Below are 24,086 nucleotides of genomic sequence, written 5' to 3'. Positions count from 1 at the left end.
ATATAGAACATCGGGAACACACTGAGCCGGATAGCTAATATAAACAGGTCTTGAAAACCACGTCTGAGCTGGTTGCTTACGTCCCTGCGAAGCGAACGAATCCGATTTGATTGTTTTTGTACCTTTCAATTTATTGTTCGCAACTAAACAAAGCACACACGCACACACGCCTGTCGGCTACGGGGACTCCCGAAAAGAGCGAAAGAGCTCCTGCTCCTGTCTGCGGCACCTTAACGACGGTGGAAGGTGGAGTAGACGGCCCCATGGTGATACACCGGAGCGTGGGCAACAGCCAGAGGAGCGTGATAGGCGGCCAGAGGGGCATGGTGCACAAGTGGGGCGTGGGCGACGTACGTCTTGGTCAGAGGCGCATGGTAGGCGACGGGAGCGGCCACAAGCGGGGCGGAATGGGCAATCACTGGAGCTGGAGCTACGATGGAGTGTGACACGACAGCTGGAGCATGATGATAACCCAGACTGAAGTGAACACCTCGTTTGGCCTTCATCGATTCCATCGGTTGATCTTCGGCGTAAACTGCAGCGGCCAGAACAACGACAGCGAGAACCTGAAACAGAGAGAGAGATAGAGAGAGAAACAAAGGACCCTGTTAAAACACTCCCAAAGCTGATGTAAAGCTAAACAAGGGATCCAGAACCGCATAAAACAGGTCCCGAACTTGATGCAGACTAAGATCTAGATCCAGAATTAGATGCAGACTCTGCTCCAGATGCAGTCTTCGATCCTGATGCTGATCCAGAGCAGTATCCTGTGATACCTGTCACTCCCGGTAAACCCACTCCACTAAGATCACTCACCAAGAACTTCATGTTGAGCGTTGAGACACGACGAGCGGTGCAAGTTGTACGAAGCGGCGTTGCGTGCACTGGTGAACTTTCGCGAGATTTATGATGCAGACTGGGGCGGTCGATCGCACCTTATATACCTTGGCCCGGTCGATCGGTTCACCAAGCCGCCGACAGTCAGTTGCACCACACTAGGCCTAGGATGGAAGGGCAGGTCACGGGGTAGGTCGCATGACTGCAGTTCAGCTTTGGTGGCTCCTGCCCCGTGGGGGGAACAGCCGTTTAGTCGTGGTACCTCTGTGAATGCACTCATCCCTACTCCTGCGACACCGAAACGTCGGTTGGTTTTATCATCTCAGCTACGCCCAGCCAGCCACCAGATGCTAATGAGTGAAAGTTAGGCAAATTACACCGTCGTGAGGTTCTTATCGAACGGTGGCTCGCCCGAAGGATGTTTCTCAAAGTTCTAAGTCCTGGTGGGTTATGGCATTTTGATGAAGCCACTAATCGGGCTCCGGCTTGGGCGGTTGGGTGGGCGAAACTTTTCACCTCCCATGCCACCACGTGCCATCGTCGATGAAGGAAGATGTAAAAACCCCCTAATTGTTTCCAACTCGCGCCCGTCCCTTTGATGTCGCATCAGCATGCAAACGCAACCCACTATGGTGGCTGTGTTTGTGCGTGTGTCAGCAGCATGATCTGGTCCGAGGCATCCTTTGATGGAGCTCAACCTCTCTGTTTTGTTGTCGGTTTCGTTCGCATTCCCGATAAGCCTCCTAAGATGGGTCTCGATAGACGAATGCGTCTCGATGGTGACATCGCGCAATCGAGCAATCCCGCAATCGGGCGGTTCCGCGAAAGGACGCACCATCTATCGATCCATTTTCACGTGACGAGTTGACTCGCATGTTTCCCGCGCTTCCTTTTTCGGTGGCGAGGGCGCTCTGTTCTGGTTTTTGTGGGCGCCCCCATTTAGCTTCTTCGTGCGTGCTCTTTTCTTTTTCGTTTGTTTGTTTAGCTTCTCGATCGACGCGTCGCAGCACGTATACGGTAGCGTGATCGCACGTGATCACCACATCGATCGTGCTCCGGTAACGACGGTGGTGACGGAATAATGCGCAAGCAAAAAAGGGGACGAAAGCGAAAAAAAAAACACCAACCGACCAAGCGATCAAGAAAAATGGTGCGCACAACAAAAGCGGTGCGAAGGTTTCGAGATCAAAATAAAGGCTTTTGTGGGGTGATAAAAGGAACGAAACGCACCTCCGGTTGTAAACCTCCAAAACAACAGCCTCCGTCGGTGCTCGACGGCATTGACCTTAAACGGGGTCTGCTCCCTTTTTCACCCCAAACCAGCCTTTTCCCAACAACCGTCCTTCTCCCGCGACCGGCGTGACATTTACGTGCGGTTACAAACAGGGCGATTTGCCAGAAGGCGGCCGGTAACGGGCATCAGCGGTATTTACGCACCTCCAAAAGGGCCTATTCCATCCTGCCCGACTGGGGCCAGAGCCTAGCGAGGCTTGATTGACACTCGAGCTTGTAAGTGCTCGATTCGCCGATGCTCGCCCCTAATCACCGGGGTCGGACTTATTCGCTTGATGGTGTGGACGTTTCGCAACCCTGGCTTCAACTCTGGTTGCAACCTCCCACCGTTACGCGGGCGGATGTGCTGTGGCCGCGTAACAGTGGGAGGTTGGAAAATGCACCTACAAAAAGGGCGTCTGTAGCCGAATGTCCGTTCCTGGAGGTGAACGATGATCAATCAGGCGTCGAGGGAGAGCAAAACGTCAACACCGAATTCCGAAGCGTGGCGTGCCAAATTCCTTATCAGCTGTGCAACCTCAACTCAACGCAAGCAACAGTGGGTTGTTGAGGATGGAAAACAACGAAAAAAACACACACACACACAACTCCACCCCACCCATCGGCGAGACGAGGCGGGGCAGGTTGCCGCTGGCGTTACATGCCGATGTTTGCCTTCTAACTGTTTTTGGAGTAGGAACGTAAATCGAACGCAAACAGGTTCTGGGCTGAACTGGCCTGGTACGCACGCATTGCAATCCCTACTGCCACCCCTGGGTGGTGTTTTGATTGTCGCATACAGACGCACTTGCGCAACCGGACGACGTACTGGCGAAATCGCGGTCTACACTCTCTCTCCTTCTCTCTCTCTCTCTTTAACTCACACGCGGTCTGTCGCTCCTTCATGCTTCGTGGGTTGCAACCGAGCCAGCTGGGCCTGGGAAAATCCATCAACCACGGTCGGAGACACGGATCTGTCCTATTGCGGCCATCTTGAGTCTCGACGTGAGGGGTTTGTTTTGACGGTTCGACTCTAGAACGCCACTCAGACGCCCGGGATGGGCAGCCGGTTAATGAAGTGCTGGAACAATTAGAAAACGATTTGTCAAGCGTAATTCAATCAGCCCAATATGGCGCATCTCACGCTGGGTGCCTCTCGAAAGGACGACCCGGTGGCGCGAAGGTGTCGATTGGTGGTAAAAATCAGCCACTCGGCAATGCACACACACGCACCAGTCGAGACGGCGACCTTTGGTTGGACCACTTTCGGAAAGGAAGGGCACTTGGGTGGTGGTTGGTTCTCCTTGCCGGTGGAGTGCATTGGCCCGCGGCTGGTGCTGAAATTTGTGCGTGCATTGCGCGTGCATGTGCTGAAACGATGCACGATTAGTCCGGGAGCAATTGCGACCAGGTCGCAGAGAATGCGTACGCCTCAGGAGGGCTTAGCCCTTCGATCGAATTCAAAGCCAAACGGCTAAACGAGCGAGCGATCGAAGTAGGCACACTGTGGCACTGTGGTACTGATGTGATTTGAAACAGTGGCCTTTGAGACCACAGTGTCACTGTGACAGCTGTCAAGCTGAGGAAGGACAAATGTGCAACGAAACTGTAGCTTTGGGGCGATGTTTCCTTTTCGTCCTTGGATGGCTTTGCAACGGCGTTTAATGGCACGAAAAGTAGATGAATGAATTGATCACTTTGCTCGAATTGGAACTTGCTTTATTTCATTCACTTACCAACACGAAGGATGTACAATTCGCCACTCACAGATCACTTCAGAGCTTGGATCGATCTTGTTTCAATGGTTCAAAAATTAAGCATGCATCTGGCTACTGGAACACAAAGACCGCCAGGCACTTTTCGCACGTATCCATTGCGACAAAAACAGCCCTCCGTGCATCGAATGCAAAATATCTGCTTGGGATCGATCAAGGTTTTGCACGTTTTCTGCACGCAGGCTCCGCAGCAGGAGAATATTTCATTAGCTGGGCATCGAGGTGGCGGTGACGATGGTGCTGTTAATTGTTTCAGAACAGGAAGGTTTAGCGTATGCCTTCGAAGTTCTCTGGCTGATGGTCACTTACGGCGGGACACACTTGCCATGCGGCACCACTCGATTGCTGCTGTAGAACTGCTACTCTGCTGTGCTGATGCGGTACAAAGTGCCAGGACACAGGCCAGGGATGCTATGCGGAGTACTGACATCATTTTGGCACGTTTCGATGGATGTGCTCGTTACTGATGCTGTCATATCTCGACCGGCACGGTTATATTCATCGTGTTTGTTTGATGAAACACATGTCAGCCAGGCTCCGAGTTGCTATTTGACCACATTGATTCAATTGAAACAGGTGCAAAAACAGCGTGCAAGGCAGAATTACGCATATTTTGTGATATAGCCACAATCTTGATACTTTGTTTCATACGCATTTTTTGAAAGGAAAACTCTTGCCATATTTAGGACATTTATATCGTACGTAATCGTTACCATCGGTAAACACAAAGTATAGCATAAGGTTTCCTTACATGGCAAAGTGCCCAAGTTCATTAGCATGACAGCTACAGTAATGTTGAAGGTACTGACGAGATACAGTTATACCTTTCACGTCTATCAAAAATCGGATCCAATTTGGTGCTGTAGGAGAAGTCGAAAATCACTTTTAGAAATGTAACACTTACTGCGGTGAAATGTGTGCGGAATGTCCTTCAAACGTACTGGATTTATTCTACCGAGTTATGGTTAGAGACTACATTGTTCTTTCGGAATACAAACGCTGTCAGCGTTTCTTCGCACGTATCCATCGCGGCAAAAGCAACCCTTTGTACACATTATGCAATAAACGCGCATGGGATTCCATCGATTTTTGCAGTAAGATTGAACGCAACCTCCGCAACAGGTGAATATCTCGTTTACTGGACAAACAGGTGGCGGTACTAATAGGTGTTCAGAGCAGGACGATTAGCATGAGCCATTAAACTAAAATCAATGAAGGTTACTTACGATTCGCCTTGTTTGGATTGCTGCACCACTCTATTGCCGCCATACCACTGTTACTCTGCTGTGCTGATGCAGCACAAAGTGCCAGGATACAGGCCACGGATGCGATACCGAGTATTGAAACCATTTCGACGCGATTACGTAGATGGGCTCCTCACTGATGATGCGGCAGAGGATTCTTTTATCTCGTAATCAATGTCAAGCAGATTTCGCATTGTTTTTTCGAGAAACAGATTCAATTGAAACAGCTGGTGAGCGCTGCTGAGCGTAAGAGACCTGGAGAGCTTTGCGTCATTGCTTCGATACTACAAAAAATACGATCGCATTGGCTGGTGTTGATTAATTAAACAACCTTGTGTTAACATGTATGTTTATCATACGTGGGATGCATAAATGGTATAAAGTTAGAACGTTATGTGTAGTTTGTGTTTGATATGGCGATGTACCGATGCCAAACTTCTTCTGCTATTGTCTGTTTAATTTTCAAATTTTTATTTACGCAACTGCAATATACGGCTACCGGCAGGAAGAGGTATAAAACTCCATACGCGAACTAGTAAACTCCAACAGTTGGTAGACAGGAAATTGATTCTTAAGTAACCACCATGTCGAAGTTGCTGATAGCATTGGCTCTGCTGGCCGTAGTGTCCATCGTCAATGAGGTGGACGGGTTTGTGTTGGAACCATGCCTTGTCTGGATGAAACCGCGTAAGAAAATTGCAAACAGCAGGAAAAAGCGTGGATCTACCACTAATTTATTGATTCTATCGTTTCAGAACCCGTCTGCCCCACAAACGAAAGGTACACGTGCTGCAAAACTTGCTTTGAAGCTACCTGCAAATCTAAGAACATTGTAGTGAAATGTCCTGCACCCTGTGTGGGCGGATGCATCTGCAAACCCGGTCACGTTCGGGTTGTTACGAACGGTCAATGCATTCCAAAGTTCTTGTGTGGATTAATCTAATGAAAATGTCAGCCATTAATGGATCAAGAAAGACTCAGAGAAGATCAGGAGCTATCCGATCGGTTGTTTAACGATGGTTTTGTGTAAAAGACTAAATAAATTATTGATGGCACATTTTGGTACTATATTTGGGTGTAAATTGATGATTTATTTATGACGTATATCACATTGCATTTATTTCAATATCAAGTTCATCGATTTGTCAACGGCATATCGAGCTGGAAGCATTTTTCATTGGGTGGGTATAGCCTGTTCTTGGCTCAATGAATATACGTCTGATTATTGCACCCCAAAGTTATGGAAAACATTTCCCTATTGGAACACAGGCCCCTCCAAGGACACCGCGTACATAGCCGGAACGGCAAACACAACGCTCGAGGCATCTTTTGCAAAGTGGTGGTGGACAATCGAGAAGAGTTTTGCACGTTTTCTCTTCGCAAGGAGCACAGCATGAGTATACTTCGTTTATCGGGCAGCGTGGTGGCATTATAACGATTGCTGCCAATGAGTGAAAGAAAATAAGCGTACAATGAATGCTAGCGATGTAGCGATTCGTTTAGCAGCTGGCATTAATTCTTACGTTTTGTCAGCTCAGTAGCTTGATAGCTACACCATAAAGAGGCGACATTTCGATCAACCACTTGTGCCGACGTGCTACAGAGAATGAAGCCGCACACAGCAAATAGGATTTTACCTACTAACATCTTGGTGGCGTTCGGGGATAATTTCACTGAACATGAGGGCACAATTGCAGTCTTTTATATTGGCGAATGCGGAACGGATTGTGCATCGCATGACCATACGGTGCAGTTGGATTAATTTGAACAACTGGACAACGAGCAAATATGAGAATTCAACCGATTTTAAAACATGGAGCACATCATTATTGCCCAAGGTCGAATCGGATATGTGATTGCAGTTTTAGTCACTGAAATGCCATCAGTTATTTTGCAAACCGCCAAATACAAAAATTTTGTGTATTGGGAACATTAACCAGGAATGCAGTGTTTTATATTCATTGCTTTAAATGTACGATTTGTGATCATTTTTAACCGGCTGATGCTACTTCTATTGGGGGAAAATTCGATAGCCAAAGCTTTCGCATGAGACACAAATACATGACGATTGCGGGTACAAATGTCGATAAGCTTCGTGAAATCTCAAGTCAAAGAAAGTCTTGATGAGCTGAGCTGTGGATCGAATGACCTAAGCATTAATTCGGAACAGGCTCTGCTATGAGTGGGTCTAAGAACATGGTGATGAAAAAAACATCGATTTAAACCTTTTCGTAAGCATTTTCGTGGATTTTAGGTTGAAAGATCAATGCAAGACATGTTGAAGATCTATTCTCGCTGTCTTTCTCATTCACATCCTACAAATGGTTTCTTTACAGTAGATATTTGATCTGAATCGTCATCATCTAACACCAGCAACATAAAATAGACAAACGATCTAGAAACTACTGTAGTTTTAACATTTTACTTCTATTTCATTTTCGCGTTTTCAATTGTTTATCCTTATGGGGAAGCAATTCCTGACTGTTGCATTGAACAGCGCCGATTTATGAAGACGAATGCGGAACTGATTGTACCATTACCAAGAGATGCAGCTGACTCAATTTGCACAGATGAACAGGGAGCAGATATGGGAGAGGAAACAGCTTTTAAACACGATTCTCTTCGTACCGCGAACGCTTGAAATTGTTTTCGTTTGTTTGCTTTGATGTTCTGCTTCGTTTGGAGATGTAAAACAATGTGAAGGATATTTCATTTATTTCGTGCTTAAGTTTGAACATCAATTTTGCTAAGTGGATCGATGAATGAAAGTGCCGTAAGGTGTATTACATTGTACGTAATGTTATACACTTCTGATATTGGTACAACTGCGTGAAATGTTCAGGATGCTTTATGTTTCATTTAATCAAACTGTGTTTTCAAACATTGCAAAAAACGCCCTATGTATTGTCCGCATTCAAGAGTGTGATATAAAACGCCATCAATAGGGGAAGCATTTCGCTATGCGGACACAACGGCCACCTGCAGACTGACGCACAAAGCCCGACTTGCAAACGCATCGTTCGACACATCTTACGCACGCATATTCAATGCATTCGAGGATAGTTTTGCATGTTTTCTCCATGCATGGGGCACAGTAGGAGTACTCCTCATTTGCGGGACATCGAGGTGGAACTAGAATGAGCGCTGTCAAGCAGAGAAGGTGTGAAATATTTGAAAATATCCTTGCATTCGATGAAACAAATTTCCAAGCCGTAGCACACATACGTTTTGCCAGTAGAGCGTTACGACACCACTTGGACATGACGATTTCTCCCGGCACCTGTGCGAAGGTGGTGCAGAGAATGGAGCTCCATACAGCAAAAATGATTTTTAGGACCGACACCATGGCGATTTAACTGGCAACTGACATACACCGTCTGTTGTAGACAACTTTCGTTGAATTTGAAAACCAGGAACTGATTATTTCCTAGCAAAATTTGATGCACCTGAACCAATTTGAACAGATGAATTTGCAAGCCGAGTGTAGAATTGGCAAACCAGTCGGTAAAAGTCAAACAAAGTCAGCGAACTCAGTAACTTAATGGAGTATGAATTCGGAATAATGCAAGTAAGTAGAACTAGCTAATTAGTGATTTCCTTTTTTATTTTTTAAAGTTGGAAATTCTACTCTGAACCGAGAAAAGTTTCCAACTATTATGCCCCAAGTTCAATTCATATGATTTGTCAATTTCACGACACAAAATATGAGAAGCACACTATATGTGATTGCCATTTGATAAGGGAACATTTGCCGTTTAGTAAGGGAAACATTTGCCAATTCGAACACATGGGCCTCCTGGATATTGGCGCACAAAGCCCGACTTGCACACACACCGTTCGGCGCATCGGAGACATGCAATTTGGGTGCAATCGAGGATAGTTTTGCAATTTTTCTCCTCGCAAGGAGCACAACACGAGTATACTTCATTTACGGGACAGCGAGGTGGTAGTAAAATAGGAAGTGCTGTCAATGAGGAAAAGTAAAAGCTTCGTTATTTGACGAGCTGCTGGACGAGATTTTTGCTTGTGTGATAATTACGACGCTTTAAAGCTACATCAGTTGATACAACAGCCATTTCGTACAGACACCATGGAGAGGCAATAATTTTAGACGCATCCTGTGCATACGCTGAGCAGAGGACGAAGCTTAACACAAACACGAGTTTCAATCCTGACATCATGGTTTCCAGGGATAATTTTCACTGTTAATAATTTCGAATTGGCTAATGGGTAGTCTTTTATACAGGAAAATCCAACCCAAATGTGCCGTATATATTCATATAATGCAACTGCGCCAATTTGAACAGATGAAATGTCACTTCCTTCGAAAATCATTGCTCAAATACGCTATAGGTAGTGGGTGGTGCCTCTCCAAAAGCAAACGTAAAAGCCTCACGCGCTGAGTTCTTAAAGTGATTTGCACAAAATGTGTGTTTGCTGCCGTGCCGTGTGTACAATTTTGTGCAGTATTAGTCAAGGTTAATCGCAAAAGAAGTGTCATTACATTCGCATTAGACAGTAGCTTCGCCATTGGCCTTGGCTTTGGGAACAACCAGAACATCAACAATATCCATTTCGTGTACTGCGCCGTTTGCTCAGTTGGTGCCAGAATGTCAGCAAGCTATAAAGCAACTGGTAACGGCCGAATTTCCAACATCCCTTCTAAGCAAACGGCATCGAGATGAAGTTGCTGCTCGCGTGCGCCATATTTGCAGTTCTGCTCAATCTCAGCGAAGTACGGGGACAGATAGAGCCATGCCTCGCGACGATGAAGATCAGTAAGTTGCTCACATGAAAACGCAAAGTCCGGAGACCGGTCCGGTGATAGTCAGCATTTGCACATGTCCCGTTTCAGAGCCGATCTGTCCGGTGAATGAAGTGTACACGTGCTGCAAGACATGCTTCGAGCGCACTTGTCAGAACAGATACATTGCGGTTAAATGCGCCCTACCATGCCGTGGCGGATGTATATGCAAAACAGGTTACATACGCATCGTCACCAACGGAAAGTGTATTGCCGAGAGATCGTGTCCCAAAATTGGCATCCTAATTCCGGACATCATTCCGATGGAATAAGTTCTGTATGCCGGCGTGAGCATGGTGACTAAATAATAACCAAATTTGCTGCACAACCAGGTGTTTCTCGCTTTTCTGTAAAACATAAACATATCTATTTCCCGGTGCAGATCCGCCCGTAGAGATCGCATTGTGCCTAAACATTGCAATTACCCTTCATAGTAACGTCTAAATTCCCGCCATTGATCGGAGTTGGTCACTGTCACGGTACAGTGCTCATCAAGTATTGATGATGATGATGATGGTGCGTCAATCGAGTGCAGGTATGCAATTTTCTCTCACTGGGCGGATGCCTGCGTCGGAACGTAACGATATCCGATGATGGGGCATTTGTCGCGATGTTCATAACGCGTAATTCCCATGAGTGGTGCAGTATTTGGTACATTTGAAATTTTTGTAGTCGAATTTTTAATTAAAAAGCTCAGAAGACTTGCTGCTTAACGCCTTGAATCGAAGCTAAAAACTATCGATTCACGAAGCGCTTTTCAATGGCATCTCTATTTTCCTTCGTCCTTACATGCTTGCAGCGGTTGATTATAATGTCCTTCATAAAGTGGGAAGGTATCGACTAATTATCTACAATTAGCATTACTTATTCGTGCACCCACACCATACGCCTGCCAGGAGTAAACGCGCAAAATACGCACACAAATAGCTCCGTTCCCACATTCGCATGCTTTCGGTATAGGATTGCACGTGCATAATGCGTTGCAAGGACAGCTTGGAAAACCTGTGAGAGAAATGTATCATCGACGCTGTTACTGTTAGTACTATTTAAAGCAAACGTGTCGTACTGCTGTACCGTTCAAATGTTCGATTTTTTTCCACTCTTCGAAGAAAATAAAGCTAGATAATCATCGTCCAGGTGAAGGTTAGCATTCCTCCTCCGATCCGGGCCTTCCTCTTGTGCCACCGATGATGACGATGACGACGTTCGATTGATACCGACAGGCAGATTTCGCACATCAAGCGAACTTGAATCTTTGACGAGACCTCCAGTGTTTCTAGAAGTTGTATTACAGAGCCTGTAATTGCTACGTCGCACCAGTCGAGGTTTGGTGCTTGGCGGATCGAAACGTGAACCATCAAACAGCGATCGGTTGGATTATGTGAAATCAAAGTGAACGTAAAACTGTTAGACTGCTCAGTTAGCAGATATATTCTGGTAGATAAGCGCGTGCCGCTATGGTCAGTTTGAGTGAGTTCTAATTCACTTTGCATGTGGTTACAAAAACGCTTCACAAAATGAATCTGAAAGAGAGAAATTTTAAGAAAATTGGACTCATTTGTCTACTCGTGCTTGTTTGTGGAATGGTGTTCAGCTACGCAATATTCCCCTCCATCCTGCGGTTCATGATCAAACAGGTATAGAGGCAGCTGCCAGTCTGCGGCAATCCAGTCGTTGATTTGTTCAATAATCATGCCCGGAATGCACTTGATGCGTCCTGATTCCAATCCGATGCATGTGTGTTCTTGCAGAATGTGTTGCTCAAACCGGGCACCCAAATCCGGGACATGTTCGAGAAGATTCCATTTCCGCTCGACTTCAAGATGCACATCTTCAACGTGACAAATCCGGACGAAATCATGCGGGGAGGAAAGCCACATGTGAACGACATTGGGCCGCTTTATTTTGAGTAAGTGCGATACCTCGCAGGAGTCCTGCAATATTGTGCCATAATGTGTCCTATAGTTTTATTCGTTGATCTCACGCAGACATGAGCTCTATTTCAAGCATTCGTTTTTATTTTGGGAGACGTACATTTAGACTTACAAAATTACCATAAATCCAGCAATATTTGATTCATTAAAATAATGACAAATGGTCGAAGTAAGCTTTGCGTATTGAAGTTGTCGAAGAAAATCGAAACTCCTTTTTTAAGGATGTGAGAGTCATGGTAGGCCTAGAGCTGCTTCTTTCAAAAGATTTTTTAGTACTTTCTACAACATTTAGTACTTTATTTAGATGTACTTCCACCTCACAGTTTGATGACATCCTTGTGGGGAACGTTGGGACAGTTTCGATGTGGAATGCAAATTCCCCGGGGTGTGATACGTACGTAGCCAGTTTTGCAGAAGCAACCCTCCACGCAGCGACTTTCGATGCAGCCTACCCATCCGATGCAGGTGTTGTAGCTGCACAACCCACAGCACTTGTAAACTTCATTACGACCGCACGCTCCTGCCGGGCGAATAGCAAAACAAAAAGAAAGATAACACAGATTAGCGAGGTGCCAAGAGTCATCATCTCGATCATGGAGCAGCATTAAATCGGAGCATCATAATTACTCGGAGTACAGCGGGATGTCGTGCTGGGCCGTGAGGTAGTGAAGGTCGGAGAAGGTGCCTTAGACGTTGAAATCTGGGTTGGTTTTGGTGTCATTATGACGATGGGAGAAGAATGAGACTCGATTGTAGTCAACGGCATTGGGAGGGTCAATGGAATCATTGTTTCCTGCGTTGCTCCTTCCACAGGTGTCAGCTCAGTTGTTTCCTCTGGGATCACCGTGGTCGTTTCAGTTGTTTCCGTAGCATCAGGGGATGTCGGTTCGTCCGGCAACGACATACTAGATTCGGTTGGTAGCGTTGGTATCAGCTCCTCTGTCGTTGACTCGAAGCAATTGCCCGCAGCCACAAACACGAGGAGCGAGATGAAAATCTTCAACGTCGCCATTGCTGCAGTAAAATAAAGCTATCTCTCCGACCATCGCGGTTTAAGAAGCACCTTGTTTCGTGTCATCTAATGGCAGCTGTGCAATCGCAAGGAGAGCCACGGTTTATTTGTATATTTTGGAATGCAGTAGCTAAAGCCTTGAGAAGCAAATCCTCTTCTGTCGATTTGAGTGATTGTTTGCTTTACTTGCATGCAATACGGATAGCAACGGTTCATCGTGGTTGCAATTCATCATCACATTGTTTTTTTTTTTTCGAAATTCGTTTCGCCAAGGACACTCTCTGGGTTTCTTTACATGTGCAAACATTTACATTTTTCTTTACATTTGTTATCCACAATTATTGCGATCTTGCTAAACGATGGAGTTGTGGTTGAAAAGTTACTCGCAGCTCCCACGCCTTGTATTTTCGCTTTCTGATCATTCACCAATTGCCCATCCGCCAGAGAATGGAAGGAAAAGTACGACACGGTGGACAACGTGGAAGAGGACACGCTGACATTCACGCTACGCAACACGTGGATCTTTCGACCAGACCTGTCGGCGTTGACCGGCGAAGAGATCGTCACCGTGCCACATCCACTGATCATGGGCGTACTGCTGACGGTACAACGGGACCGCGAAGCGATGATGCCACTCGTAAAGAAGGGTCTTAATCTGTTGTTCGATCCGCTTGAATCCGCGTTCCTGCGAGTACGCATCATGGATCTGCTGTTTGACGGCATCTACATCGATTGCAGCAGCCAGGACTTTTCCGTCAAGGCACTCTGCTCCGGCATGGACTCCGAGGGTGCTGTCACGCCGTACAACGAGACGCACTACAAGTTCTCCTTCTTCGGTATGGTAGGTATTGACAGTCAGACGACACACTATTCGCGTACGATGATATCGCGTTTTTTTGGCGTACAGCGAAATCACACCGAGGCAGGTCGTTGGGTCATGTATCGTGGCGTAAAGAACGTGCGTGATCTTGGCCGTGTTATCTCGTACAACGACGAAACGGAGATGGACATCTGGGATGGAGACGAGTGCAACCAGTACATCGGTACGGATTCGACCATTTTCCCACCGTTCCTGACAAAGCAGGATCGTCTCTGGGCCTGGTCACCGGAGATCTGTCGCTCGCTTGGGGCACACTATGTCCACAAGTCCAAGTACGCTGGTCTCCCGATGAGCTACTTCGAGCTAGATTTTGGAGATCTTAAGGTGTGGTAGATCTTGTTTGCATCTCAGTGGTTTTGTGTGTGATACGTGTGTTTCTCGATTCGCGCAGAATGAGCCGCATAATCACTGCTTCTGCCGGGATCCACCAGACGATTGTCCTCCAAAGGGCACGATGGACTTGTCACCGTGTCTGGGTGGTCCGATCATCGGTTCGAAGCCTCACTTCTACGGTGCAGATCCGAAACTCGTACAGGATGTGGATGGGTTGAACCCGGACAAGGACGCACACGACGTGTACATCCACTTCGAGCTGGTAAGTGTACGTTTCCGGGAGTCTGGTCGGTGGGCTTGCTAACGATTAGTATCTCCGCATGTCTCTACATCACTGGACTCACGGGTAGTTCACGGGTAGTCCGGTTTCGGCGGCGAAACGGCTTCAGTTCAGTATGGAATTTGCTCCCATCCGTGACCACGAGGTGTTTGGACAGTTACGCGAGGTGATACTACCAATGTTCTGGGTTGAAGAGGGAGCCTCTCTCAACAAGACCTGGACAAACCAGTTGAAATACCAGCTGTTTCTGTAAGCAAAACGAGCTTCCGACAATACTACAGAGTCGATTTCGTGCGACTAAATGCTCACTGTCTCTGAATGCTCTCTTGTTTACAGAGGTCTCAAGTTCAATGCAACCGTCAAGTGGTTGACGATCATCATCGGTACCATCGGAGCGGTCGGTTCGCTCTTCATGTACCACAAGCAGGACTCGAAAACAACCGACGTTGTGCCAGTCGACGCACCCACCCCAGACACGAACCCTTCGTCTGCCAAAGAGGTGGTAAACGTTTCACTTGGGAGAAACCTTCCACCGGTTCTGGATGGCTTGGACAAACCACCAAAAATGACGGCCACAGAGCTACGGCAGGAAAGGTACTGATGTGCGTATGATAGGCGAATGAAACTAAAGCCATCCAAGCGCGCTTGCTTCACACGCGTTGTAAGTAGATGCGTTTGATTTGGCCTGTAGCTGGCACATGGACAAGCCAATCGGGGCTAATAAATTCTCAAACAATGCCATGGAATAAGTTTTTTCCCTTGTCTCTTACGCATTCGGTTGCTATTTTCTCAGTTATTTTTCTTTCTTATACTGGAATCAACGTGATTCCTGGGTGGATAGTTGAGGAAACCTCATAAATACCGCCGACGATATTAGATGAGGGTTATTTTATCATCATTCATGAAGAAGGAATTTTCAATCACGCACCCGATAACGTTAGTAAAATTGAAACGATACCTCGGACGTTATTTTAATACGCATAGTGACCTTTTTCGAAATTCCTTCGTGAAGGCGCGTGTAATGACACATTCCTCCCAAAACGCAATTCAGTACAAATGAAAAGTTTGCTTCACTATTTCACCGCAGGTTTTGCCTATGACTTCTTGGCTTTTGTAGGAGAGTTTGCTGGGGCCTTTGGGCTGGCAGTTGTCGTGAGGTAACGGGAACATCTCTTCTTTGGGACGCATGGTCCGTTGGGTGCGAACACCCTAACGAATCCTTTCCTGCAGAAGCAACCCTTAGTGCACGCAGTCGGACATATTGGGGCAGTTTGGTTTTCACAGGTTTGCTGGAAGCAGGATCCGCAGCAAGAGTACCTTTCGTATTTCGGACAGCGTTCTGCAAGATCATTCCACATCATTAGCAGCTATAATCGCAACCTGCTCGATGGCTTTTGTTACCTTTGGGACATGCTGGAGGAGTTGTGGTTCTAGTAGGTCTGGTTCTTTTTACTGCCTGAGTGCTCGATTTCGATTGTTGCGCGGAGGTGTATGCCAATAGCACTATCAAGCTAAGGATGAACAGTAGCCGCGCCATCTCGATTTTGTGCGAAGTAGTTTGCTACACTGTACGAGATATACTGATTCAATCTGCGTCCCAGCAACTAGCAGCGTGGCGTAATGGATTGGCATTTTATTCCAGACAAGATATGGCTTCAATACGACTGATCCCCGGAACATTGAATTTCACTTGAATAAACGAATGTTTATTTCTTTTGGTGGTGTGCGGTAGCAAGGAGTGAATTGAGGCAGTTGAAATTGGCTCGGATTTATTGTCCGCCCACAGATACAACTCCCACATAGTAGTTGATTAGCAAATTTGTTTAGCTCGTTGTGCGCCTGAAAGGTATGCAGTATGCATCAAGCCAATTGCAGACATTTAGGCGCAAAGCTAGAAGTAAATGACCTGATGCATTTTTGTCAATGAATAGTTGCAACGAATCGAAATATGTACATGCACTAACCCCTGCTGAATATGCGTGGAAATATCGCACGAACCGTACGGATATTTGCTTTCTTTCTAAACTTTCATCAAAACATTCCTTCATACCACACAATTAGTTGATATAAAAGAACAAATATACACCTTCTGCTATGTCTATGAATTAATAATTTATTTTTACGATATTATCAGTGTGTCGTGTTATGTATTTACAAAAGAGTGTTGATACCATTTACATAGGCAATAAAATATGACCCGTCTGGGCCCAGTTATGATTGTACCCTCTATATTACGTGTATCAAAATCCCATCCTGCGTAGCACAAGATTTAGTTTTATATGACCATCTGCATGCGAGTTTCCCGTACCAATAAATACATAAACTAACGTTCATACTATTGACACCATTTGCGGAATTAATGTATCATAACACTAGGGAGCGAAATATCAGAGCTATCAACAAACCGTGTTTTAGATATATTGTACTCCAATTCAATTCCAATTATCACATTACTTGTTGCGCATCGAATACGAAGTTGTTTTATGATTTAGCCGTTTGTCGATTGCTTCCGTTACGATAATGCACTGTTTTAGGTCTTTAATTGGCCCGGAAATGGGTAATACTTGGCCCATTTCGAATCCTTGTTGCTCTTGCAGAATATAAATAAACTAGTCACATTTATTCATCCGAGAGTCATGTACCAGTACGGCTTGCACTATCGACAACTAGGCCATAATTGAAGGATCTTCGAGTACTGAACATATCACCTTACCAAGAACAATACGCTCACAAAACGTGTTTTGTGATTAAGTGCCTTTTGAAGGTTCTTTTTTTCACACTTGCTTACATATACGATAGTGGTGCGATTGCATGTCTGTTACGAGGAAGGGTTTGTGTTAGTAAAGGTTGTTTGTAATAATTTATTCGTTTATTTCATCTTAACGGCGAATCATCGTCGTTAATGAAGTTTTTCCTTAGTCAACCCAAATATTCTTGAGTTTAGGTACAGTCGGGTCAGCACACGCATAAAGTACACGGCAGCGAGGAAGAACAGCACCTGATCCAGACAGTAGTATTGGAGGAAGCTGCAATCAGAGAATCACACGTGTGAGCATGACGTGCATTGGTCTTTCTGCAAACGAACGTTACTCACTTCAGGTTACGTGCCGGCGTCTGTAAATGGTACGCGCCATTGTGCCGGATAACGTACTCGGTCCAGTAGATGGCCGTCTCAAGCGGGGTGGATCTTTGGTCTTTGAGCAGCATTTGTCGGCGTCTGAAATGGGGCAGCAGTTAGCTCGTCTGGTTTGTTTCACCCAATTAGGATTAGTCTGCAGGACACTTACTTCGCTTCCCTGCGGTACTTCGGCTCGTGGATGACCTTGTGGATCGCCCGGACCAGCTTTTCACTGGTGAGCGTTGCGAGCTCCAGCCTGAGGGCGTATCCATCGGTGGATGCTTTGGCCGCGTTTGAGTCATGATCGCAGAATACGGGCATAGTGACGACGGGCACGCCGTGATAAACCGTCTCAAACATGCTGAGTAACCCTCCGTGTGTGACAAAGGCGCGTAACTTCCGATGACCCAGGATGTCCTGTTGTGGCAGCCAACGACCTATCTTCACATTCGCTGGCAGATCGGTGAGAAGTGCAGGACTCGCTTCGTACTTCCACAGGACGCGATAAGGTAGACGCGAGAATGCGTGCACTAGCAGCTTACGCAAGTGATCCGGCATATTGGCCGCCTTTACTGACGATCCCATCGAGACGTAGATGAACCCAGACTCGCCAGCTCCTGCGATGAAGTCCTCCAGGTCTTTCGGCAGGCTGACGGCAGGTTTGCAGTGTATGCATGCGATTTCCGCCACGTTGGGCAGGAGTGGCCGAGGGTAGGTGACTGTGGCTTGCCCGTTTTGCAGGATGAAGCTCACGTTCCGTCCGAGACCCCAGATGCTCGGTACATCCGAGCCGAGGTGACGACGGACCATGTGCTGCACGTACAACATTGTTGGCTGCGGTAACACGTAAATGTAATGTGTTAAATGTGTAAAAGGATTGAGGGTTTCCGTAACGACACCATCTACTTCCAACGAAAAGTGAAGGTAACACCTTAAACTGCTCGAAGTTTGCAGAGCCAAAATGTTGGACAACGGTGCGTAGATAAGCCTCAGCCCCAGCGCACATATTGGAAGGCTTTCTTGGCCTTGACATCAGCTCAGCAACCTCAGCAACTCAGCCTTTGGTGCCATCGGGCCCGGACCTAAGGCAACACGTCGCTACACGGTGTCATGGTAACCGAGTTCGATCAGCATGTCGCAGTAAACGCGAGGATGACGATGATGGTAACTGTTCCATATTTTAAACGTACAAACTCCAAAACTGGACCAAGACTAACCAGCCACTTACGGACGGGGTCGCCATATTGCAAGCAAATGGCGCGTGTTGTTGGCAGCCAGAATGTGTGGCTGTTTTCCGCTGTAGCATTACATCATGCTATCGCGGTTCAAGGTCAAGGTGGCGGCATACCATATGTGCCATCTCATGGTGGTGGAATTTTGCACATTACCAAAAATATGCGTATTATTAGAAACGTCGCCATGGATGTGAAAACTCATCCCCCACAGCAGCCAGACGCGTGTCACGATGTCTTGACATCAAAAGTGGAATTCCCGCAACGCGATCAGTGCGGTGGAAAGCATCAATCTGATAACGCACCATCGCGCGCCGTGACGGCATTAATGAGCTAAAATCCTTTCACTAGTGGGTCGTCTGGCAGCCGGCGCCATTTCTTCAGAAGGCAAATCCGTCTGACACGGACGTTCGTGGGGGCTAAATGTGGAACCATTCTCTGCAATATTTCGCTAAAGCACATCGAATGGTGAATCCGTGGCAAGATTATCCACGGTAGTTCGTTAATAGAATTTTAAGCTATTAATAACATGAGCACGAGAACGGATTGGACTACCAGAAAATGGTGGCTCTGGTGAGTGAGTTAGGATTCTGTTACCTCGCGGGATCGGAGCGGTTCTTCGTATCGCTAATCAGCATCTACCGGTATCGATTGAAAGCTGACTCATTAGCGCTTCGGCCATGTGGGTCCGGAATAATTAGCGCAGCAATTATCTGTCACTGACCTGAAAGCCGAAACGAAGCAAACCGGTCCGAATCGCTTCTAGCGCAGCAGCGAGTGTAACTCTGCCCTGATTGCTGCTAGGTTTACAAACCAACAACCACCGGCTCAATCATGTACGCTGAAGTCCTGGCCTTCCTTCCTTACACTATGTATCTAGAAACGATTGAGCTTGGGTGTCGCATTCGTCATACCTACCATGTACACTGCTTCTAAGAACAAGGTGAAGAAAGAGTTTGATAGGCGTTCCAGAAAGTTCATATCGTCCGTCAGTGGCCGATAGAACGCCGGGGTTGTAGAGTACGGCGTTGGGTTTCCGGCTATTGACATAGTCCCAGTGTAGAAGCCAACCGTGTTGATGTACATGAAGGGCACTCCGAGACGGTACACCAGTCCTAGTGCACATTCGGGGAAGGCTCCGTCCAGAATCATGAGATCGAACTTACGCCCCAGCAGATCCATCGTTTCTTTGTCTTCTAGCGTTGCATCGCAGGCCTGGGAATTGGGAGAAGGTGATAGTTTAGTAGGTGGTGGACATGGTGTTGATTTTTGGCATCGACTAACTGTCCTACTAATTGTAGCACTTGGATAAAACATTAATTTAGGCACTCGTTTGTCTGTGTAATCTGAGTCATTTAGTTCAGTTATTCAAAGCAGAGTTACTTCTAGAGATAAATGCATCATTGTTATGGGTATATATCTTCCTGACGGTTGGCCATAATTCAGTTAAGAATAAACACACTTTGTGGCTTAAAATATAACGTTACACATGCAAACCTTCATATTTGACGTAGAATGAATATTTTGCATGTCTTTTCAAAATTTTGCATCCATTGATGCCATTTTTCGACAATTGGCGACGCAACATCGTCCATCTTGGTTGACGCAACGACAAACCCCAATCCCAGCGCTAACAAGGATTGCGAAACATTGTTTTAAACATGGAAAGCCCAATCCTCGAAGTGACCTTTGCCGAAATGAGGCGCCCTACAGGCATCACGTGGTTCAAACTTGAGCCGATAAGGCTAAAAACCAACAAAACCAAACAACATGAGAAAAATAAAACGTATAACGCACGCCAACGGTAACGAGATTTACTCCTCGTTTCGGTCCAGCCCCCTGTTTGTGCTCAAGGACTTTGCAAAGTTCATGATATAAGTTTTCGCGCACCGAAGGATGGTACGAGAAAGACCCCTGGTTTAGAGCTGTATAGCCGGCTCTACCGTTACGTCAAAGGATAGAACATGAACACAACCATGATGCTTTTTTATTTAAATATGGCTCCAAACCATCGTAACATCTGCAGGAGGATGAGGGATACGGCTAATGCCGATTTTAATACGCATCTTAGTTGTGCTAGCGGCGTGATTTGGGTTTCGATTCTTCGGCGATCCTTCTATGAATTGGAAACATAATTCCACCCATGTTACGTTGCTTGACAATTTTGTGTGCTAACTAAATGCCACGGATTACCTAAATGCTGGGATGGTATAACTTGAGCAATGCACTCGCTAACATTTTTAGGCCATCAAGTAAAAAGACACACAGAAGGGTGCATTTGAAGTACGAATTGATGAAGCGTAAAGAACACTATGTTTGTTTTTATTTTCCCGCTCATTCGTTTCAATTGAAAAAGAAAAGCCCATCTCAAGAAGTTAGGCATTTGAAGGTGTAAAATTGGTCGAACCGATACATGTTACTCATTTAGCTCTGTTAAATCTACAGCGAGTGAATTTTGTTGGCCACACTTCCCGAAATATTGTAAACAGTATAACATGTTGCTAGAAACGACGCATTCACCAGCCAAGTACGCCAAATCGTCCTTTTTGATCGTGAACAATCTGCCGGTGGTCTTGTTTGGAGTGGTTCTGATTGCCGGCTTGACGTTTGCCGATAACATTGAGAATACTTCAGTGAAAGACAATTCAGCCGAAGCTAATTGCGTATTGGGTTAGTCGCGCTCGGCAGATGCTGTTCAAACCAAAATCATCCTTCCAGAACAATGTAGTACGAGTCCCGGTGCTTTGGAAAGTGCTTTCGGGACTTCATGTGCTTCACGAACGAGGTAAAATGCACCACCGAGTGCACCAAAGTGCATGCTTCTGCAAGCCAGGATTCATCGCTGAAGCGCTTTTGCCATTACTATCTCAGCAAGGCATTCAAAAGCCGATAGCCATGCCACGTAACAACGCGCGTTTGAACACAAGCATGTGCATGATTATCATCGGCTCCTTACTTTGTGAGATAAATATACGTTCTTGGATTATTTTACATCAAATGATTGTGTGAATCTCGAGTTTTCGTACTCAAAAACATAAAAAAGACACCACGCCACGTAGAGTTCATGCGTTCCAATTCTTTGGAGTGCACGAGAATGGATTGTTTTGTTGTTTCGATGCTGTACATTAAGCATTCAACTGGCACGCTGTATACTCAGCTGCAGCAGACCCTTAACACCTGAGCAAATTGTGCCAGTTGTGTATCATTTTCTAGTTTCAAAGCGGCTGCAGTCAAATAAACCCAATACTAGCATAAGACCTTTTAAGACTATAAGACCATCTAACTATCGTTCTTGCCATTGGGGTCGTTTCTACTAAAATTCTTTAGTTTTGTGCGATACTTACCTGCCAGGGAAACCGAAACACGTCCCACAGCGATAGCGGCATATCGCCCCGCATTCGCGCTCCGAGCAGATCCCAGTTGGTGTAGTTTCGAAGATACTCGACAAGTCCGGATGGTGTAACCTCTTGCAACCCGTGTAGGGTGAAATCCGCCGGAAATCCGTTCAGAAACGTAATGTTATGCCCCCTGTCGAAGAGACGGACAAAAATGCGATTGATAATGGAGCTGACGAATTGTTGTGCTATCAATGGATGGCAAAAAGAGCCCAAGGATCGTCAGGAAGACTCTGTCTGTCTGTTGCCTAGGGCTTTCTGCTGCACCTACGCCTGCCGGCAAGTATCTCGACTTGCGTTGAGTGTTTTCGACAAAAGTTTGAAAGCCTACTTTAGGCCATCTTCTGATTTATTTCAAGCGAAACTCATGGTAACGATTAGCCGTTCGAAAACGATGTGTGGGTGTCCGTTTCAAGTAGATCTGTTGCAAACAACCGGCGTATATATGGGTATTGATTTGCTTTCAATCGCTGTCTATCTTCAAAAGCAGACCCGTAAGTTTTACATGAATGCTTCTGTTTGAATTTTTTGGACAGTTATTTAATGAATTTTCCTAGGGAAGATGGTCATAATACATTCATAAGTAGTAGATTTCAATGCGTTTGTTACTAATGAACAGATCAATTATGCATGCAGTTTTCAAGTGTACTGCGAAAAAGGGGGTGCGTAAAGGTAACCAGTGCTACAATGTAAATGAAAAGCTTCCTACATGCACGGTGAGTTTTTTGAAAACACGAACACGGACCCTTGGAACGTTGGAAGATGCTCGCTGTAGTCAGGCTAATTGGTAATCCTTTCCTGAGTAGCTAGCTCGTGTTCGAATCCGTGGACTGTGCTCGCAACCTGGGCTGTATTATTTTCGCGCATGAAAGCAGAAGCTCATCGCCTAACCCCGTACATGGAATTCAGCGCCAGGATTAAGAGAGTTGCACGATAACGAGTCATGCAGCCATGCAGTCGAAGTGCTTTCCCTCGGATAGGGACCGTTTGTTTCCGAAAGCATCGCGGAGCAGCTTTTCAATTAGCTTCGAATCTTTGGGAATTAACAATGTACGAAAAAAAAACCGCGTACAAAAAGCGAAGACAGCACGTTCCCGTGTGCCTGATCCGATAATCCAATTCCGTTTCCGGTGGTGTAACAGTTTGCCGGGTCCTGCCAGTAAGAGCATCCGATTACGCTGTCCTATTCGCTGCGCCCAAGGGATGACCCAGGAGCTGACTAACTAACAAACTTCCCAAACGCCCGTTACGAGTACGTACCGTGGCACGAGGCCCTTCGCCAGCTCCAAGAACGGGATCTTGTGGGATTTGGTGCCGCCCATCGTGATCATGAGGATGTCAGCACCGGAGCAGCAGGTTGCAGCCAGCAGTCCCGCCAGCAGCAGGATCCGCAGCGTCATGATGTTGGCGATAGCGAATAACGACGAGGATAGCTACGGAGGAAAAAAACAAAGACAAAAAACAAACAGAAATAAAATCATTCCAAGCACATACGCGATGAGTGCAACCCTCGTGATTCCAGGCATTTCCCGGTTACCGTTACGGTCCACTTTTTACCAGCAAACCGTGCAAACAAATTTAGAACCGGTGATCACTACCCACAAACTGGTGGTTACAAAGGACGGTCGTTAAATGAAGTGTTCGCATTCGATCGGGGATTCGAAAATTGAGGTTTTCGGGCATCCATGCGTTGATAAATATTTTATAATTATTTTGATATCCCTCGTCGATGCGTGCTCGGAATTCGTGATTAGTTTGCCATTCCGGAATACCGCAACCGTGTCACCGTCGATGTCGTGGCACGATCGTCCAACACCAGAGGTAATGTTGCGTGGTTGATTTCGACACGGCTTGTCGGTGGTGGCGCTATCAACCACGACCGCAACAATTAAACTGACCATCATTAGCAGGAATGCCTGCGGATGGCATTTATGGTGTTTAGAATTCCGCAACGGATGGCATTCGTTCGG

General features: G+C 46.2%; 4 protein-coding genes across 4 annotated transcripts; 2 read left to right on the top strand and 2 right to left on the bottom strand.

Annotated features, from left to right (window-relative positions):
- Positions 1-121: 121 nt before the first annotated feature.
- LOC128731505 (cuticle protein LPCP-23) lies at positions 122-880 on the bottom strand. The gene is made up of 2 exons (XM_053824630.1): positions 817-880; positions 122-566 (listed from the first exon to the last, which is right to left on the bottom strand). Exons 1-2 carry the CDS (start codon positions 826-828, stop codon positions 231-233), a joined length of 348 nt encoding a protein of 115 aa, XP_053680605.1. The 5' UTR covers positions 829-880; the 3' UTR covers positions 122-230.
- Positions 881-9,809: 8,929 nt separating this feature from the next.
- Positions 9,810-10,204, top strand: LOC128721503 (chymotrypsin-elastase inhibitor ixodidin-like). Its single transcript, XM_053815259.1, has 2 exons — positions 9,810-9,906; positions 9,984-10,204. The coding sequence occupies exons 1-2, from the start codon at positions 9,810-9,812 to the stop codon at positions 10,202-10,204; spliced, it is 318 nt and encodes a 105-aa protein (XP_053671234.1).
- A 1,245-nt stretch (positions 10,205-11,449) lies between these two features.
- LOC128721370 (sensory neuron membrane protein 1) lies at positions 11,450-14,972 on the top strand. The gene is made up of 7 exons (XM_053815117.1): positions 11,450-11,569; positions 11,684-11,841; positions 13,323-13,719; positions 13,786-14,082; positions 14,150-14,353; positions 14,442-14,620; positions 14,708-14,972. Exons 1-7 carry the CDS (start codon positions 11,450-11,452, stop codon positions 14,970-14,972), a joined length of 1,620 nt encoding a protein of 539 aa, XP_053671092.1.
- Positions 14,973-17,270: 2,298 nt separating this feature from the next.
- LOC128721659 (UDP-glucuronosyltransferase 2A1) lies at positions 17,271-22,187 on the bottom strand. Its single transcript, XM_053815434.1, has 5 exons — positions 22,066-22,187; positions 19,640-19,936; positions 17,659-18,323; positions 17,466-17,588; positions 17,271-17,397 (listed from the first exon to the last, which is right to left on the bottom strand). Exons 1-5 carry the CDS (start codon positions 22,117-22,119, stop codon positions 17,271-17,273), a joined length of 1,266 nt encoding a protein of 421 aa, XP_053671409.1. The 5' UTR covers positions 22,120-22,187.
- Positions 22,188-24,086: the final 1,899 nt, after the last annotated feature.

The sequence above is a fragment of the Anopheles nili genome, chromosome 2, assembly GCF_943737925.1.
Source record: "Anopheles nili chromosome 2, idAnoNiliSN_F5_01, whole genome shotgun sequence".
NCBI lineage: Eukaryota > Metazoa > Arthropoda > Insecta > Diptera > Culicidae > Anopheles > Anopheles nili.
The sequence above is the reverse complement of the archived record's forward strand: the minus strand, read 5'-3'. Positions and strand labels throughout refer to the sequence as shown.